Source organism: Callorhinchus milii, unplaced genomic scaffold, assembly GCF_018977255.1.
Source record: "Callorhinchus milii isolate IMCB2004 unplaced genomic scaffold, IMCB_Cmil_1.0 Scaffold27, whole genome shotgun sequence".
In the NCBI taxonomy this organism is placed as follows: Eukaryota; Metazoa; Chordata; class Chondrichthyes; order Chimaeriformes; family Callorhinchidae; genus Callorhinchus; species Callorhinchus milii.
This window is the reverse complement of record NW_024704768.1, coordinates 4,699,190-4,718,928: the sequence shown is the minus strand read 5'-3', so window position 1 is coordinate 4,718,928 and position 19,739 is coordinate 4,699,190. Positions and strand designations below refer to the sequence as shown.

General features: G+C 51.9%; 2 protein-coding genes across 2 annotated transcripts in view; both read left to right on the top strand.

The window, feature by feature from the left end:
- Positions 1–3,538: 3,538 nt before the first annotated feature.
- On the top strand, positions 3,539–7,960 carry LOC103174184 (activin receptor type-1B-like; the record flags this gene model as incomplete). Its single annotated transcript, XM_042344403.1, is given in 8 exon segments — positions 3,539–3,769; positions 4,179–4,412; positions 4,855–5,085; positions 5,455–5,622; positions 6,215–6,371; positions 6,775–6,899; positions 7,309–7,439; positions 7,821–7,960. Coding segments are annotated over 8 exon segments (1,403 nt in total), but the record flags the coding sequence as incomplete, so codon positions are not given.
- A 693-nt stretch (positions 7,961–8,653) lies between these two features.
- tamalin (trafficking regulator and scaffold protein tamalin) overlaps positions 8,654–19,739 on the top strand; it is a 13,111-nt gene continuing 2,025 nt past the window's right edge. Inside the window, exons 1-5 of the mRNA XM_042344168.1 lie at positions 8,654–8,667; positions 14,551–14,665; positions 18,812–18,861; positions 18,961–19,015; positions 19,106–19,208. Coding sequence (XP_042200102.1) covers positions 8,654–8,667; positions 14,551–14,665; positions 18,812–18,861; positions 18,961–19,015; positions 19,106–19,208 — 337 coding nt within the window. The remainder of the gene's footprint in view (positions 8,668–14,550; positions 14,666–18,811; positions 18,862–18,960; positions 19,016–19,105; positions 19,209–19,739) is intronic.

Genomic DNA, 19,739 nt, shown 5'->3' with positions numbered 1-19,739 from the left:
TGTGACACAACAGTGGATTGAGTGTGTGTGTGTGTGTGTGTGTGTGTGGGTTTGTGTGTGTGTGAAATAGGGAAACCTGCCTTGGGTTTCGCCCTGACCCGGCCGGGAATCGAACCTGGGTCCTTCTCGCTTGCGAGGCGAGTGCTCTAACCAGTTCACAACAGGACTTCACTAGTGGGCAGGTCAATGCTTTTGTGAAGAGGCGAGTACTGAGAATGTTGACAAACTCACAATGACTTAGTAACAGAAGTAGGTCAGGTTGGGGGGTGGAAGACTTCCCCCCCTCCCTCCCCACGCTGCTTGAGGTCTTCTTGTTGACCCCAGAATTGCTAAACCAATTGCCTTTAAGCTGATTAGTGCTCCTTCTCCGGAGAGAGAGAGAGAGAGAGAGAGAGAACGAGAGAGAACCCACCTGTTCAGTGAGGGAGAACAAGAGAGGAGCCATCGACGGGTTTCCCAAAGCCCGGCTTTATTTGAAAATATAAATTAATTTGGTCACTCAAATCCCCGGCTGTTGGAGTGGATGCTGTTGTGCGCAATTGGCTGCTGCGCCTTTCACCCACAGAATTCAATCAATTCACTTCGCAGTATAACTCTGTCGCTTTGAGACGTCTCAGCGATGTGATGAGGCGCTGTGTCGGGTCCAAGGATTATCATTATTATTATTATTATTGATAATTCATTAGTCTTGTACCGAGAGTGATCCCTGCACCTTAGCTGTAGGTTGAGAGGATGCAACGATGCATGGAACCTGCGTGCGCAGTCACCAACACCGGCTTAGCTAGAGAGAGCGAGAGAGCGAGAGAGAGAAAGAGAAAGAGAACAAGGCGGAGGTAGGAACGGGAATCATTGACCTTTGATCCGACGTGGCTCCTTGCTGGGTGTGTGAAGAGTTAGGTCAAGTGCTTCGCTCAATTGGGGTTAAAGGTCTTGTATCTGGCAAACTGCTCACCTGTGTTTCATTGACAGATCGTGTCACTGAGAGGGTACGTGGGGTCAGTGCTGGTGCTTTGACTGAGCGCCACTCTCTGCCAAAGCTCACACGGTAACCGTGAATGGCCTCTTATGGTGGGTGGGGTGTGACTGAGGCGAACCCCCCCCCCCTCCCGGCCAGAGGAGGGTAGACCAGGTTCACAGCAGTTGGGGGGGGGGTGGAGGGATAATTCTCTGACAGAACAATTGGGAGAACTCAATTTATATCATAAAAATAAATAATCCGTGGATTTGATAGAGCGAGTTCCCTTACTCCGTGCGCGGCGTGCGCACACACACACGCGCATGCACACACACAAACACACTCGCGTGCGTCTCTGTTTACCTAGCAGTAAGTAGGAACCCGGTTGTTGGTAAAAAAAAGGTAATTGAGCCAAATTGAATTAGTTGGTCACCTTTCCCTCCCCATCCACACATACGCGCACACGCGCGCGCGCACACGCACACGAGTGACAGCACATTGGCTGCACAGCTATCACTACCCTCCTTTGAAAAAAAATCTTGCCTCATACCTGGAGGCACTGACAGGTGTGGCTGTCTTACTGCAACAATTGCCCAGAGTTTTTTCCCAGGTTCCGACTGCCCGTCCGTCCGTCCGTCCGTCTGTCTGTCTGTCCGTCTGTGTCCTCCTCCTCTCTGCTCCAGGCCACGACGTCAGACATGTTGTTGACTCACAGTGACTGAGAGCCGACCAGTAATGCGTTGGTACAAAGTTTCACCCAGGAAGTAGGGTGCAGTCTTTCTCTCTCTCTCTCCCTCCCTCGCGCTCTCTCTGGAGGCTGGAGGCGGTTGGTGTTGGGGCACATTCCCATTAAGGGAGTGGGTTTGGATGATTAACACTCGGAGGCCGCTTCATTTTTGACAGCGGATCCTGAGAAGCGCTTTGAGACGTCTCGAAGACGTGACGAGGCTCTGTATCCAATTCCTTTTTGCGGCACAATGCGGCAGCCAACTGCCCCAGCGGCGTCTCAGAGAGCTAGCGATGCACGTCGTTGTTGTTGTTTAAAAAATAATACAATAATAATAATCATTTGATACAGCAGCTTCCGATGTCTCAAAGCGCCTCATGGGATTTGTACTGCAAAGCTCAGAGACTTGGGATGTATCAAACACGAGGGTTATTATTATTATTATCCTTTATTTATTATTAGATTATTATTTATTATTATTGTGTCCCTTTGTCCTGTCTCACCATCATCTGCTCATTGATGTGTACTGACCCCTGCTGGAATGTGCTCCTCGCCACCGCTCGTACAACCTTGACAGTGCAGAAAAGAGGCCATTCGGCCCATCGGGCCTGTGCCAGCTCTTTGAAAGAGCCACCGACGAGTCCCACTCACCCGCCCTCCCCCCCCCCCCCGCCCCCCCACCACCCGCCGCTGTTAACCCAAAGCCCTTCACATATTTTTTTTCGTTTCAAGTCCCGATCCAATTCGCTTTTTGAAGCGGTTATTGAGTTTGCTCCCACCAGCCTTTCAGGCCTATGTTCCAGTCCGTAAAAAACTGTCTGAGTGATTATTTTTTGCCAATTATCTTAAATCTGTGTCCTCTGGTTCCACAGTTGGGTGAAGTCTATTTAGGATTGGCTTTAGGATTGGCTTTAATTCCTATCTCTTCGTTTTTCCCTCTGTCTCTCGCTCGCTGTCTGTCTGTCAGTCTTCTTGTCTGTCTCTCTCTGTCTCTGTCTCTGTCACCTCTCGCTCTCTGTGGTTTATTTTTAATGTCTGTCCCGCCCCGTAGAAGGGTTAAAGTGTTGATGTCTGGTATCTCGGTCTGTGGCATTTCCAAAAGGTCAGCAATGAGACCAAATCCACATTGGCCATCAGCCTCAAAGAGGAGTGGGTGGGAGATGTGTTCTCTCTCTCTCGCCCTCTGCTACTTTCTGCCTGGGAGTTGGTGTAGAAATAATCTTTCTCCTTCATTCTCCCACCCCCACCGCCCGCCCACCCACTTTATGGGGAGGGGTGTATTCATTAGCAGAGGATATAGGATTATCGGGTTGGGTTGAGGGTTGAACCTCGTGCTATAATAGTAAGAATAATATGTGTTTGATACAGTGCCCCATCACATCATTGAGACGTCTCAAAAGCGCTTCACAGAATATACTGTAAAGTGAATATAATTTGTGGACGAAACGCGGCAGCCAATTGCGCACAGCAGCGTCCCACAAACAGTCGTGGGTTGAGCGGCTAAATTATTATTACCCCCGGAAAAGCCATCCGCCAACCGACTAACGACCGGGTTCCTGATTACTACTGAGTAAACAGAGGCCAGTCCGCGTGTGGGGAGTAAGGTTTTTGCCCTGACCCGCCCGGGAATCGAACCCAGGTCCTCTCACTCGCGAGGCGAGATACACGACGTGTCTGGTTCACGACATGTTTGATCAAGCGACTGCCAGGATGGCTGAAGCCGAACTGGATCGGACCTCCTCGGCCTTCTTTTACGTCCGGTAAATTCCTACGTTCGCTGACCCGACACGCAATATGCTAAGTGCTCTCTCTCTCTCTCACTCTCTCTCTCTCCGTTTCTTTCCCCTCTTGTCCAGCGTTGAAGTGCTTCTGCAAGGACTGTGTGAAGTTTAACCAGACGTGCGAGACGGATGGGGCATGTCTGGCCTCCCTGTCTCGCATCAATGGGGTCCAGCACGAGATCCGTCTGTGCGTCTCGGCAGAGAAGCTGGTGCCCCCCATCTACTGCCAGAGTAACGAGGATTACGTCACCACCATCTGCTGCTACCAGGACTTCTGTAACAAACTGGAACTGAGCTTGCCGAGGGGTAAGGCATGGGGAGGGGTGTTACACTCTGGCATTGGGGAGGAATAATAATAATAATAGTTCTGGCATTTGATGCAGCGCCTGATCACGTCTCAAAGCGCTTCACAGGATACACTGTACAGTATATATTTTGTGGGTGAAACGCGGCAGCCGATTGCGCCCACAAACAACAACAACAAACTTACACTGGTAAACCGCCTTTCACATCGGGAGGACGCCCCAAGGCGCAGTCAGAGATACGCACCCGGGCTGGGGGGTAAATAAATAAACAAACAAATACACATTAAATAGACAGACACGTGCAGATTGAGTGAGGATATTGTTAGTTTTTTGGAGTGTAGTGACTGTACATCTGTGTACGACGAAGCCCAAAGTGACTGTGTGCTTGTTGGCTTTGCTGTGTCCCTCAGGCAGGAAGGTGGAGGGGTGGGGGCCGGTGGAGCTGGCGGCTGTGATTGCCGGGCCAGTCTTCCTGGTGTGTCTGCTGCTGATGGTCACCGTATTCCTGTGCCATTACCAGCGAGCGTACCACCACCGCAACCAGCTGGACATCGAGGAGGCCTCATGCGACCACATGTTCATCTCCGAGGGCAAGACCCTGAAAGACCTCATGTTTGATATGACCACCTCCGGATCGGGCTCTGGTACGGATGGACGCCTCTACCATTATTGGGGACTTTCGCTAACCTTTCTCCCACTTTTCCTCCCTTTCCCCCCCACCCTCCCCTTCCCCGACCCCCCCCCACTCACCCCACCGAGGCTTGAAGGGGAGTGTGGGGATTGGGCGGGGCAGCGGTGTTGAATGGACAGCTCGCTCTGGGGTAGACTCGATGGACCAAATGGCCTCGTTCTGTGCTGTAAATGTCCGTGCATGTAACGTAAATGTTCTCTCTCCTCCCCCCCACCACCACCCCCTCTCTCTCTCCCCCCACCCCCCATTTCTCTCCTTTTCTCTCATCCCTTTTTTTTCTCCCTCATCTCTCTCTCCCTCCCTACCCTCTCTCTCTACCCCTCTCTCTACATCACTCCCCCCTCTCTCTCTCTCTCTCTCTACCGCTCTCCCTCTCCCCCTCCCTCTCGCTGCAGGTTTGCCCCTGTTTGTCCAGCGCACCATCGCCAGGACCATTGTGCTGCAGGAGATCATCGGGAAGGGTCGGTTTGGGGAGGTGTGGAGAGGGAAATGGCGAGGAGGGGACGTGGCGGTGAAAATCTTCTCCTCCCGCGAGGAACGGTCCTGGTTCCGGGAGGCGGAGATTTACCAGACCATCATGTTGAGGCACGAGAACATCCTCGGCTTCATCGCGGCCGACAACAAAGGCGAGTGGCGAGTCCGTGGGCGTACAAACCGGGTCCGTGCCGTGAGACACACCAAGTCTCACTCGCTCTCCTCTCTCTGCTCTCTCTTTCCCCCCTCTCTCTTTCACACACACACACCCACCCACAAATACACAACGATCCACACCCACCCATACACACCCACATACACACACACCCACACACAAGCACACGCCCACCCACACACCCATCCACATTCACACCCACACACGCACCCACCCACCACACCTCCACCCACACACCGCTTGCGGGAGACATTGCTGTACCGCGTTCCACCCACCAACAGACCCCGCGCGGGTGACTGGTTTGCACTGCGCTCTCTGACTCTCCCTCTCCCTCTCCCTCGGACAGACAATGGGACGTGGACACAGCTGTGGCTGGTGTCGGATTACCACGAGTACGGCTCTCTGTTCGATTACCTGAACAGGTACACGGTGACGGTGGAGGGGCTGATCAAGCTGTCGCTCTCGGCCGTCAGCGGCCTCGCCCACCTGCACATGGAGATCGTGGGAACTCAGGGTAAGAGCGCAGGTCGGGGGCTGACACTCCAGTGCAGCGCTGGGGGGTGGGTGTGGGTGTGGGAGTGAGTGGGTGTGTGTGTGGGAGTGAGTGGGTGTGTGTGGGTGAGTGAGTGTGTGTTGGTGAGTGAGTGTGTGGATGTGTGAATGAGTGTGTGGGTGAGTGTGTGTATGGGTGAGTGAGTGTGTGGGTGAGTGAGTGTGTGGGTGAGTGAGTGTGTGTAGGGATGAGTGTGTGTGTGGGTGAGTGTGTGTGTGGGTGAGCGTGTGGGTGAGTGTGTGTGTGTTGCACTGTCTTGAGGAGGTGCCGTCCTTCGGATGAGACATTAAAACTCACTGCTCATCTGCCTCCGGCCGCGGTTTGTCCCTCAAACCGTCCACTCCACCATCAGCCGCTCACTCCCCGAAACAAACTCCCGAGTCCTCTTTACACCGTCATTACAGGTGTCTTATTTTATCCCGATTGTCCAGTACCCGTTGCCGAGGAGAGTTGGGGCCTCCGCGCCCCTCCCCACCCCCTCTCGCAAGTTGTTGTTGTTGTCGGTGTGCTGGGAGAGGTTAGGAATGAGGAGTCTGGGTTCTCCGCTCCGCAGGGAAACCGGGGATCGCTCACCGGGACCTGAAATCGAAGAACATTCTGGTGAAGAAGAACGGGACGTGCGCCATTGCGGATCTGGGCCTCGCTGTGAGGCACGACTCACTCACTGACACCATCGACATCGCCCCCAATCAGAGAGTGGGCACCAAACGGTACCTCCCTCCCGCCTTCCCTCCCTTCCTCCCTCCCTCCTCTGCCCCTCCCCTCCCTCCCTCGCTGGTGGAGTTTACGTTATATCGCTGGTTGTGTTAGTCCCTGTGGCGCAGTGGTCGGCGAGGCTGGTGTGGGCTTGGGTTGGAACGTCCCATTCGCGGTTATTAGTGTGAATGATTTTGCTCGGGACCCTTCGTGTGGCGTAACGTCTCCCCCTGTAGCTCAGGGGTGAGAGCCCTCGTCTCCCCTCACCTCACCACAGAGAGAGAGGACCCAGGTTTGATTCCCCGGCAGGTCAGGGTGAAACCTTAGGAAAGTTTCCTTACTCCACAGACACACATGTATTATTTTCGGTTTGTTTTGTGTTGATGGTGACGTTAATGTCTCTCTCATGACGTGAAGGTACATGGCCCCAGAAGTGCTGGACGAGACAATCAACATGAAACACTTTGACTCGTTCAAATGCGCTGACGTTTACGCCCTGGGTTTGGTGTACTGGGAGACAGCACGCAGATGTTCCACAGGAGGTAACCTCACGACCACCCCCCCCCTCCTCCCTCCGCCCCCCCCATCTCACTGTCCTACACTGTCTGTTCCCTTGTGGAAGCCCCCACTGGAGCTCTCTACTCAAACCCCATTCCCTGCGCTCTCTCTCTCTCTCGCTCTCTCTCTCTCGCCATCATGTCTGTGCTGAGGTTCACTCCCCCACTGGAGCTCTCTACTCTAACCCCATTCCCCTGTGCTCTCTCTCGCTCTCTCTTTCTCGCCATCATCTCTATGCTGGGGCCTCGCTCCCTCACTGGAGCTCTTTACTCCGCTTTACTCTACTGGTTTCCTTCCTCCACACACACGCCTGTTGGCCCAGCAGCAAGTAAGGAACTCGGAAGGATTTCCAGGGATGATAATCTGTGACTCCCTCTTTCTCTGTCCCCGCAGGAGTCCACGAGGAATATCAGTTACCGTACTTTGACCTCGTGCCCTCTGACCCCTCCATAGAGGAGATGAGGAAGGTGGTTTGTGAGCAGAACCTCAGGCCCAACATCCCCAACTTCTGGCAATCGAACGAGGTGAGAATATACAATTCTGAAGAAGGAGGCCATTCGGCCCTTCCCACTCCCCCAACTAGTCCCACTCACCCCCAATTCGCTGTTGCCATTGTCGTCGTTTGGAATGTCGTTTCGCGCCCAAAACACACAGTCACTTCACTTTGCGGTGTATCCCATGAAGCGCTTCGAGACGTCCCGAAGACGTGATCAGGCGCCGGGTCAAACCCCAGGATTATTACTGATATTATTGTGATTATATCGGATGACCTGAGTGGCCAATCGCAAGGCCGAACGTTGATGATTCTCCCTTGTGTGATTTTTGTTTCCCTTCTCCCCCCCCTTCCTCCCCACTCCCCCCACTTCCCCCCCCCACCGCCCACCCACCCCGTCACCCCCACCCAGGTGCTGAGAGTGATGGCAAAGATCATGATGGAATGTTGGTATGCCAATAGCTCAGCCCGGCTCAACGCTTTACGCATCAAGAAGGCTTTATCCCAACTCAGTATCCAGGAGGACATCAAGATCTAACGGTTGGGGGGGGGGGGGGGGAGAAACGGGATGTGGGGGGGTGGAGGGAGGGGAATGAGGTCCTCCAAGACTCCGAGCGACCCACCCACCCCCTGCAAAAAAATAATCGTCAGCTTGTGAAGTCTACCTCACTCGCACAGGGAGAGAAACCGGCTGACGAGACGTAAAACTGGAAGGTATTTTTCTTTGCTGCCTGTTTGCGGGCGGGCGGGTGCGGGGTGGGTGAGCGGGGGTGGGGGGGGGGGCTGCGGGAGGAAGATGAGGGCGGGTGGGTGTGTGGGTGGAGAGGGAGGGAGGGAAAGGGTAGGGGGAGAAGCAAAACAAGTCTACAATGTCTTAGCTTTCCCACCCCCACTCCGCAGTCTCAACCACTGTAGTCTTCGCGAGTCGCTAACTGGACAAATGATCGATGGGACATTTTCCTTATGAAAATCTCAGCCCTAGTTCACACCTTAAAGGCTTTGGAGGGGTTGGTGGGGGGGGAGAACCCCCAGAATGTGCGTTGGGGGCAACGAGCCCAAACATTAAAACACTCCCTCCTCACATCCACCCCACCCCCACCCCCACCCCGCCTTGCCCTAAATTTGTACTATTCTTGTCAAACCTGCTGGGAAAGATGTGAAACGTACCCTCTCCCCTTCTCGCTCCCTCTCCCCTCTCCCCCCCCCTCTCCTCTCCATTACCCTTGGCCATATTGGAGGCACTAAATGACGGCTGACAGGTGAGGAGGTGGTGGGGTTTGGCTTTCGAGGTGGCGCTCACCCTCCGGACTCGTTAAAAGGGCAACGTCTTTGCCTGTGTTTGGGTTAGAGGAGAGATTTTCTGAGGGTGGGATGGGGGAGAACTGGTCTGAAACACTATGTGTGTCAACCCCTTTATTTGATCAAACACTGGATTCAGTTGACGATGGCATTGAAGACCACTGATGGAGGTGAGCGATGATAGGATAGTGGAGTTATTGACTGTTGTGTCTCTCAGTCCCTTTCTCTCTCCTCTCCGCGCTCTCTCTCTCTCTCTCTCTGTCGCTCTCTCTCTCTCTTAGCAAAAACTACTGAAAGCTCCCTTTGTATTTTAACACTTTACCTCACGGTATTGCTAGTCGAAATTATTGTAAATGCAAATACTTTGGTTTTGATGTGAAACAAAAATGATTGTGTTCTTTTTTTTTTGACCGCCTTGGTAATACGTTCAATGACTACTGTGTAAAAAAAAGGAGAGAGAGTTGTTGTTGCTGTGTGTGTTTTTTCTCTCTCACACACACGCGCGCACACTCTCTCTCACACACAGACACACAGACACACACGCACACACGGTCTCTCGCCCCCTGATTCATTTGATAACAGTCTCTGCGCTATCGCAGAGAGGAAACGGTTTCATTTTTTAAAAAATATATATTCTTAATGCTGCTAAGAAGGATTTAAATGCTGTACTGACTCCTCACCCCCCCCTCCCCTCCCTCCCACACAAAATGGGGGGGAGGCAAAGAAATTCTCTACTTGGCAGACTGGAGACTTGTGGACTGAATGTTGTAGAGTTTTTTCTCTGCCTTGTGTCTTGTGGGGGTGTCTTTTGGAAATGAGCTTCAATCTGTGAGGGGGGGTGGGGGTGAGTAGGGCAGGGGAGGGGGGGTGGGGGTTAATTTAACTTTATTCAATTCCTGATTACATTATTTTGGCTTAAAAACACTCCGGATCAGCTTTGAATTCCTATTGTGCGTCCTGAGGGGGGATGTTCGGGAGACAGACACCACCCCCACCCCCTTTGCCAGTTTTCTCCGTGAGACCCAACAAGATTTTGGGCTCATTTTTCTTTCCCCCACTCCGATCCCCTCTCACACACCACACACACACATATACTGTATATTTAAAAAAAATGACTGTTTTAACTCGTATATTGTGTCTGTCACAAAAGGTTGTACATATTAAACAATAAAGAGACATTTTTTCACATGTTCGTCGATGTGATTTTCTTTTGCGTGCGTCTCGCTCGCTTGATGTCCCTTCCGCGGCGAGTCGGGACTTTGAGCTCACCGTCTAGGCTGTGTCCCTCTCTCTGTGTCTCTGTGTCTGTCTCTCTCTATCTCTTCCCCCTCCTTCCAAAACCTCACTTGCTCTCTCCTCCACCTGCTTCTCTCTAATCCCGTCTCTCCTCAGATCCTTGAGTCCGTCTCCCTCTTGCATTAATACAAACTGGAGTCCTGTAGCGTATTGGTTAGAGCACTCGCCTCGCAAGGCAGAGAACTCGGGTTCGATTCCCGGGTAAGTTTCCTTACTCCACACGCACGGCACGGCCCCTGTTTACCAGCTATTGGTAGGAACCCGGTTGTTAGTCGATTGGGGGATCACTTTCCGGGAGTAATAATCACTCCAAAAATCCCTCCAAATTGGTCGCTCAATCCACGGCTGTTTGTGGGACGCTGCTGTGCGCAATTGGCTGCCGCGTTTCACCCACCAAATGGCACAGTCACTGCACTTTACACCGTATTGTGTGTTACATCAAATGCAAGGATTATTATTCGAAGGAATTCCAGCGACGAGAGTCCTGGACGGTGGGTGCCACCGCTCGCACCAGGGGGAGCTCTCACTCAGTTTATTACCAATGTGTGTGTGTTTTCGCTCGGTTGGCCTCGGAGTTGGAAGTTTGTGGGTTCATAGTGTTCTGTCAGGGACTTGAAACCCACACTGTTGAGGCTGACGCTCCAGTGCGGTGATCGGATTGGACTGTTGGAGCTGCCGTCCTTCGGATGAGATGTTTAACCCTGGTTCCCTATTCCTATTCGGAAAAATAATTTCATCCGAAAGTATCGTTCCTGTTTAGTTTCCCACATCTTTGTGTAACCCCTTATACTCTTTATAAGGTCACCTCACCTCACCTTATAAGGTCTCTTTGTAAAGGGGGAACAGCTCTGATGGAAGTGAGGAAGATACATAATACAATACTGTACCAAATTACGCTGGTAAAGCGCCTTTCACGTTGGGAGGACGTCCCAAGGCGCTGGAGTCAGGGCTCAGGATCCAAGCGTGGGGGCGGGGTGGGGTTGCAGAGTCTGGTGCGCGAGAGTCCATGAGCTGCAGAGTTTTGGATGATCTGCCGCTTGTGAAGGGAAGAGTTGGGAAGACCGATGAGGAGGGAATTTCCATAATCGAGCCTTGATGTGACGGAAACAGAGAGAACAAGCAAAGCTGGAGAGAAGCCAAGGAAAGAGGGAAAGAAAGAGATGGAGAGAGAGAGAGAAGTGAGGAAAGTGAGAGAGAAAGAAAAAAAGAATAGGATAAGACAGAAGAGGGAAGAATAAAAAACAGAAACATTGTAAGATGGAACACGTGAGTGACTGAGAACCACACAGACGGACGCAGACGCAGACGCTCACCACAGAGTATTATTTTGGTCGCTATGTGTTTCTGACACACTCACAGTCCCTGCCTCAGTCTCCGAACCAAACTGCTGAGGCTTTCGCATTCACATGGATTTCCCTGGGGAATGCAGTTTGCGCTCTTTCTCCCCAGCAGAGGGTCACCAGATGGGCTGCGTTACGATTGCAGTAGCCTAGTAGCGAGAGTGGACAGTTCCTACTCCAACCTCCCTCCCCTCCTCCCTCCCTGATCTGCTAACTCCATGTAAACCTGGCTGCCCCCAAGGTCTCTCAAGGCCCATCTCAAGATCCTCCCTGCCTTACCCCTACCCTCCCTGTTCCCAACCCCCCCCCCCCCCCACCGGCCTCCTGATCTGGACCCCCAGCTCGGGTCCAAATCCTTGACTGTCCAGCGCCTTGGGTCGTCCTTCCGACGTGAAAGGCTCCGAGTAAATGTCATGTGTTGCTACGGGTCAGGTCTCGTGCCCTTTAATCGGATTGTCAGCCTTCACTGATCTCACCCCTGCAACGGATAGAGGGAGTCACTGACTGTCCACGAGTCGAGGGAGAGAGAGAGAGAAGGGGGGAGAGAGAGAGAGAGAGGAAGAGAGCAGGAGTTCATTAGCAGCGTTGAGTCACTGAGAAGCAACAAAGTTCTGGTTTAAGGTTTAATTTTCTGCTCATTACAAACAGATGCTCTCTCTCTCTCTCCCTCCCTCCCATTTCCTCCCAACATCAAAGAATCTTAACTATAAACCTTGTTCACTCAGTGGAGGAAGGAAAGTTGGGGATTGGGGGGGGGGCAACGGATGGAGAGAGAGAGAGAGACTATCAAATGAAAGTCCGGCTTCTCTGAAATTTAAATTAGAAACATCAGAGCCTATTTCTCACTTGTTTTTGCGATTTTCTGTCACATTCCTCTACGCTAACAATTCCTTAAGGAAAACAATAACAAAATTGGTCCCTTCAACCCACGGCTGTTTGTGGGGACTCCGCCGGGCGGGATTGGCTGCCGCGTTCCGCCCGCAAAATACACAGTCACTACACTTAACAGCGAATCCCATGAATCGCTTTGAGGCATCTCGACGATGGAGAAGAAAGCGCTGTATCGAGTATAAAGGATTATTATTATTACAATGGGAATTTGGGGGATCACCAGTTCACGGCAATGGCCAAAGATTCTCATTACAGGTCTACCATTGCTCGCTCTGTGTCCTATCTTATTCCTCCTCGGCTGACCCTCTTCTCCCCCCACCTTCCCCCCCAAACCCCCAACCCCCCCCCCCCCCGCTGTGCTCTCTCTGTCTCTATTGCCACAATGTCCTTCCTCACGTCTGAAAAGCAAAACTGAACCCATTTCCCAAATGTGGTTCATGTACAATGCTGTTTGACAACACTTCCTACTTTCTGGGCCGTGTTCCTCTGTGGATGTGAAGCCTGGGAGAGCTTTGCAGTTTTTATGCCGTTCTCCACTTGCTTTTCTAAATTTGTGGGGTCCTGTGGCTCAGTTCGCCTCACAAGCGAGAGGACCCGGGTTCGATTCCCGGGAAGGTCGGGGCGAAACCTTAGACAAGTGTCCTTACTCTACGCGCACACACACACACATACGCCTCTGTTTACCCGGTTGTTAGCCGATTGGTGGATCCCGAAGACGTGATACAGGCGCAGGGTCTCACACAAGGATTATCATCAATCCATCAATGAATGAATTCATTAGCGATTGATTGATTAATTGATTATCAGTAATCGATTAATTAATTGTACAGGTGGGGAAAAAAAGACAAGTCAATAGAATAGGTGAGGAGGAGTTGGTGTGTGTGGGTGTGTGAGTGGGGGTGGGAGTGTGTATGTGTGGGAATGTGGAGGTGTGTGTGTGGGAGTGGGGATGTGGGTGTGTGTGTGTATGTGGGGGATGTGTGGGAGTGTGTACGTGGGGGTGTGTGGGAGTGTGTATGTGGGGGTGTGTGTTTGTGGGGGGGGGTGTATGTGGGGGATGTGTGGGAGTGTATGTGGGGGGGGTGTGTTTGTGGGAGTGTGTATGTGTGTGGGTGTGTGTATATGTGTGTATGTGTGGGTGGGTGTGGGGATGTGTGTGTGTGTATTCGTGTGTGTGTTTGTGGGAGTGTGTATGTGGGTGTGTGTGTGTGTGGGAGTGTGTTTGTGGGGGGGTGTGTGTTTGTGGGGGGTGTGTGGGAGTGTGTATGTGGGGGTGTGTATGTGTGGGTGTGTGTGTGTTTGTCTATGTGGGTGTGTGTGTGTGGGAGTGTGTTTGTGGGGGATGTGTGGGAGTGTGTATGTGGGGGTGTGTGTGTGGGAGTGTGTTTGTGGGGGGGGTGTGTGTTTGTGGGGGATGTGTGGGAGTGTGTATGTGGGGGTGTGTATGTGTGGGTGTGTGTGTGTTTGTCTATGTGGGTGTGTGTGTGTGGGAGTGTGTTTGTGGGGGATGTGTGGGAGTGTGTATGTGGGGGATGTGTGGGAGTGTGTATGTGGGGGTGTGTTTGTGTGTGTGTATGTGGGGGTGTGTTTGTGTGTGTGTATGTGGGGGTGTGTTTGTGTGTGTGTATGTGGGGGTGTGTTTGTGTTAAGATTGATATCAGAATGGGAAGCAGTAATAAAGGACTGTTTGACCAGTATTTTATTTTACCACGTGGGGGAGAAGTTCTTCCGTTGACACAAACTCACAGAGACGCAGAGACACACAGACAAAAAGAGTTTGGTGGACACGAAAGAAAAGAGAAGAGAGAGTGAGAGAGAGAAGAGAGAGAAGTCTGGTTGGAAAGAAAATTCTGATTCCCTTTGATCTTTCTCTCCCTCTCTCTCTCGTGTGTGTGTGTTATTTATATATTATTTTCAACTCGAGGGGAAGGTTTGGAGCTATGACCTCAGTTTGGATATGACTTTCCAAAGAGTGAAGAGGTTATCTCGTCACCACCAGGACAGCAGCATCTCCACCATCTCCTCCATCTCCACCATCTCCTCCATCTCCACCATCTCCACCATCTCCTCCATCCCCACCATCTCCTCCATCCCCACCATCTCCTCCATCCCCACCATCTCCTCCATCCCCACCATCTCCTCCATCCCCACCATCCCCACCATCTCCACCATCTCCTCCATCCCCACCATCCCCACCATCTCCACCGACCAGGACTCCAGAGCTGACACTCGCAGCTACAGATGCCAGTCTGAGCCTGACCCCCACACACAGACCCACACACACCCCCACACACAGACCCACCCACACCCCCACACACAGACCCACCCACAGACCCACTCACACCCCCACACACAGACACAGACGCGCAAGTCGGATCTCTATAGGGTTCTCGCTTACTCTGGAGGGACATTACCTCGAAATCCCAAACAGGTAAGTCAACTTCAGCCAAACTCTCCCCCCCCCTCTCCCTCCATCTCTCTCTGTCTCCCCCCTCTCCCTCCATCTCTCTCTGTCTCCCCCCTCTCCCTCCATCTCTCTCTGTCTTCCCCCCTCTCCCTCTCTCCCCCCCTCTCCCTCCATCTCTCTCTGTCTCCCCCCCTCTCCCTCCATCTCTCTCTGTCTCCCCCCCTCTCCCTCTCTCCCCCCCTCTCCCTCCATCTCTCTGTCTCCCCCCCTCTCCCTCCATCTCTCTCTGTCTCCCCCCCTCTCCCTCTCTCCCCCCCTCTCCCTCCATCTCTCTCTGTCTCCCCCCCTCTCCCTATCTCCCCCCCTCTCCCTCCATCTCTCTCTCTCCCCCCCTCTCCCTCTCTCCCCCCTCTCCCTCCATCTCTCTCTCTCCCCCCCTCTCCCTCCATCTCTCTCCCTCCCTCCCTCTCTCTTTCTCTCTCCTCTGATCTCTCTCCATCTCTCTCCTCTGATCTCTCTCCCTCTCTCTCCTCTGATCTCTCTCCCCCTCTCTCCTCTGATCTCTCTCCCCCTCTCTCTCCTCTGATCTCTATCTCTCTCTCTCTGTCTCTCCTCTGATCTCTCTCTTCTTTCAGCTCTCTTCCTCCTCAACTCTTCCTCTCTCTCTCTCCTCTGATCTCTCTCTCTCTCTCTCAAATCTCTGATCTCTCTCTCCCCTCTCTCCTTGGATCATTTTTGTTTCAGAAATGTGACTTGTGATCTCTCTCTCTCTCTCTTTGAGCCTTTCTCTCTATCCCTTGATCTCCCTCTCTCCTCTGATTTCTCTCTCCCACTCTCTCTCTGTTATCTCCCCCTCTCTCTCCTCTAATCTACCTCTCTCCAGATATCTCGCCCCATTTTCCCTTGATCTCTCTCTCTCTCTCTCCTCTGTATAAATACTGTATATAAAACGTCTGTGTGTGTGGTGTGTGGGGTGTGGGGGGGGGGGGGGGTGGTGTGTGTGGGGCTTATATATATTTAAGTATATGTATATAAAAAGAAATGTTATTTTTGCATTTTTTGGGGGGGAAATGAAGTTATTCCGCTTTTAAGTGAGAGGCGATTGAACAATGGGGTTTGAAAACAATCTCAAATTCCTTAGAATCCCAACCAGAGGTGGGATTATTAATGGGAAAACTATTTTTGTGGAGTCTGGACACAATGGCGAGCCTGGCTCTTGACCCCAGCATTTCCTTTTGTCGCTGACAGTACAGCGGGACCTTAGCAATTACAAGTTCAATTGGAAGGGAATTGGAGAGAGAAGGAACAATGTGCGGGGGCTGTGGGGTGAGAGCAGGTGGAGGGGCGGGTGGGGGGGGTGGGAATTGGGGGAGTGGGACTAGCTGGTAGGTCTCTCAAAGAGAAGGCACAGGCACGATGGGCCGAATGGCCTCCTTCTGCGCTGTAAGATTCAATGATTCATAAGCCTTGTGTCTGACGCAGCGCCTTTCGCACTGGGTCTATCCTGTGAAGGGGCTTCGAGACGTCCCACGAGAAGCGATAGGCGCCGCAATCAAATGCAAGGATTGTTATTATTATTTATTATCAATATCCCAACAAACAGAATGCCTCATCCGGACACAGTTCAGGTGGTTAACCTGCCCATGAAAGGCGCAGTCTAAATGCAAGTTGTTGTTGTTGTGGTGAAGCTGAGGCTCACCCAGTGACTGTGCAAAGTTTCACTTCCCCTCAAGAGCCTTTGCAGTGAAGCATTTAGGACCGAAAGAGGGAAGTCCGTCTCCTCACTGTTAATGACTCAATGCTGACACCTCACTCTCCAAAACAAAACCCCTTTTTTTTTTCTTAGTCCATGACCTTATATATCACGGATGAATGTAATAATAATAATAATCCTGGCATTTGACCCGGCGCCTTATCCCATCTTCGAGACGTCTCAAAGCGCTTCACAGGATAACACTGTAATGTGGAGTGACCCTTTGTGGGCGAAACGCAGCAGCCAATCGCACCCAGCGACGTCCCCACAAACAGTCGGGGATGTTGTTGTTGAGTCCCGCTGAATAAGGCGGGGCGGGGGTGGGGTGGGTGGGTGGGTGGGGAGAAGCCACTATCTCTGAGGCTGTGAGATGGGTTTCATTATATTTTAGTCTGATTGGAAGCAGATTGAGCCGGGCACGATATTGGAATCTTCCCTCAAAGACTCAGCCATAGTCATTTCCTCAGTCCCCGATCCTGTCAGACCGAATCATCTCCCTCTCCCCTCCTCTCCTCTCCCCTCCTCTCCTCTCCACGTTGATTTAACTTTCGTCTCAGTGCCAGCCTGGCCTCGGTCGCTCACGCTCTCGCCTCCTCCGAGTCAGAAGCTTGAAACCTCATTCCCCGTCTGTGCTCTGTTCAAGTGGATGTTGAAGATCGGCCACAGCGCTGTTGGGAAAAGAGAAGAGAGTCTCTCTCTCTCTCTCTCTCTCTCTCTCTCGCAGTGTCTTGGCCAACGATTCCCCCAGAAACAATCAGTCGGCTTTGCATGGCATGAGGGGTGCGCGTGTGTGTGTGTGTGTGTGAGAGCTTCTGCTGCTGCTGCTGCTGCTGTTGTTGTTGTTGTTGAGCCCCAATCACAGCGAAAGGATTATTCACTCGGCTCAGAGATCTGAACTGGAGAGTTGCCTTTGGTGGGGTGGGCGAGGGATGGGGAGAGGGAGGGGGGTAATGGAAGTGGTGGATGGGGGGGGGGGGTTGGGATTAAGCAGGTCTGATTCATATGAGATTCCTCTGCCCTAACACCGCCCCCCCCCCCACCCACCCACACCCCCCGTGCCTGCCCCCCACCCCTCCGCTTGCATGTAAATCTCTTGCCTTCGTCAACTGAAAATACAAAGGCTTGTGTGTGCCTGACATGCACTGCATGTGACTCCCTGTATAAATAGGTATTCAAATATCTCTGCTCGCGGCTAATGTTATTCCAATGGAACAAACCACAATAGTCCTGTGCCCGCTCTGAAGTCTGGCAGAATCTAAGTCGGAACCAGTTTCACAGGATCTACTGTACAGTGTAGTGACTGTGCTTCTTGTGGGCGAAACGCGGCAGCCAATTGCGCACAGCAGCGTCCCCACAAACAGCCGCGCATTGAAGTGACCAAATTATTATTATTTTTAACGGGATTATTATCCCCGGAAAGCGATCCGCCAATCGACTAACAACCGGGTTCTTAGTTACTGCTGGTGAACAGAGGCGTGCACACGCGTGTGTGTGTGTATGTGTGTGTGTGTGGAGTAAGGAAACTTCCCTAAGGTTTTGCCCTGACCTGTTCCACTCAGGAATTGAACCCAGGTCTCTCGCTTGCGAGGCGAGGGGTCTAATCCCTGAGCTGCAGGACTCCCCAATGCCTTATCGAGATGTCTCGATGACGTGATAAGGCGCTGTAGGAAATGCAAGGATCATTGCCGGACTTTAAGGCGTGGATTACTAGATCTGTCACAGAGCGAGACATATCCAGGGAAGCCAATTAATGTGAAGAATTTCCTTCACTGTAATGTAGACATACTCATACCAGGAATTTTTTATTCCTTAAAGACCCAGCCTCGCCCTTTGGAGTTCCTGTTTACAAACACAAAGCTTTTGAACCCTCGTCACCGTATCTTGAGCGTGTCAATTGGCAAACTCACCACGTCCCCAACATCTCAGATCATCTCACGTACACCTTGGGGAGCTCAGAGGGGGAGTCAAGGGGGAGTCTGTAAGGCATTTATCAAAGGAACGGCCCAAACGATATCCTTTTAAGGGGGTTTTGGCAGCAAATATGAAGGCATAAGGGAGTTTCTCTCTCTCTTTCTCTCTCTCACTCGCTCACTCACTCGCTCCACGAATGTTTGTGGGGACGTCGCTGTTCGCCCACCAAACGCACAGTTGCCCGCACTTTACAGTGAAGTTCTGGAAAGGCTTCTCGACAACGTGATAAGGCGCTGTGTCAAAGGCAAGGATTATTATTGTTATTGGTGAAGAGATAAAATCTCTCGTGTGTTGAGGAGAAAGTGCCATCTTGTCAGGTTCAGTGTGAGGCAAACTCACTGGACACTACCGCACGTGGAAGACCCGATAGAAATAAATGTAAGTTACTTGTTGTTGATCTTGTTGACAAACCGAGGTCTCATTTCAGTCGCGTTTGGTCCTCACAGGGGTCTTTGATGAAATGGCGATCGCTGACGGGAGCTTCTGAGCACGAAAAGTAAGTTGGAGTATAAGATTGGTATCATTCTTTGAGGAGTTCCCTGTGGCTCAGGGGTTAGATCCCTGTTAACCCTGTTTTCCTCTTCTCGTCCTGAAGGAAAGTTATCTACTTGGAGAAGCAGGACACCGAAACGTTTGGGTTTGAGATCCAGGTGAGACTCTTAACCTCCTGAACCTCCTCGCAGTCTCCGCCTTAAACCGGGCTCGATGTGACGTTGTCGTCGTTGTCGTTGTTGTTACAGACGTACGGATTGCACCATCGGAATGAGAACGAGATGGAAATGTGTACATTCGTGTGTCGGGTCCGAGATAACAGTTCGGCCGAACTGGGGGGTCTCAAACGAGGTCAGTCGCACGTCACCGCCTCCGCGGCTAACTCGCGCCGTTTTGCGACAGGGCGGTTACAACAACAACAACCACCACCACCACCACAGGATTTTACAAAACACACAGTCACTACACTTCACGCTGTATTCTGTGAGACGTCTCGAAGACCTGATAAGGCTCTGTGTCAAATGCGAGGATTGTTATCTTTGTTGTTGTAAGTTGTTGTTGTTGTTGTTGTTTCACCCTCGAGTGTAGTGACCGTGTATATTTTGTGGGCGAAACGCGGCAGCCAATTTGCGCACAGCAGCGCCCCGCAAACAGCCGTGGATTGAGTGACCCAATTATTATTACTATTATTACTCCCCAGGCACACGCCTCTGGTTTAGTAAGTAGGAACCTAGTTATGAATCGATTGGCAAACAGTAAAGAATTAGTAATAATTTGGGTCACTCAATCCACGACTGTTTGTGAGGACGCCGCTGTGTGCAGTTGGCTGCCCCCTTGTTTCGCCCACAAAACACACAGTCACTACACTTTGCAGTGTGTTCT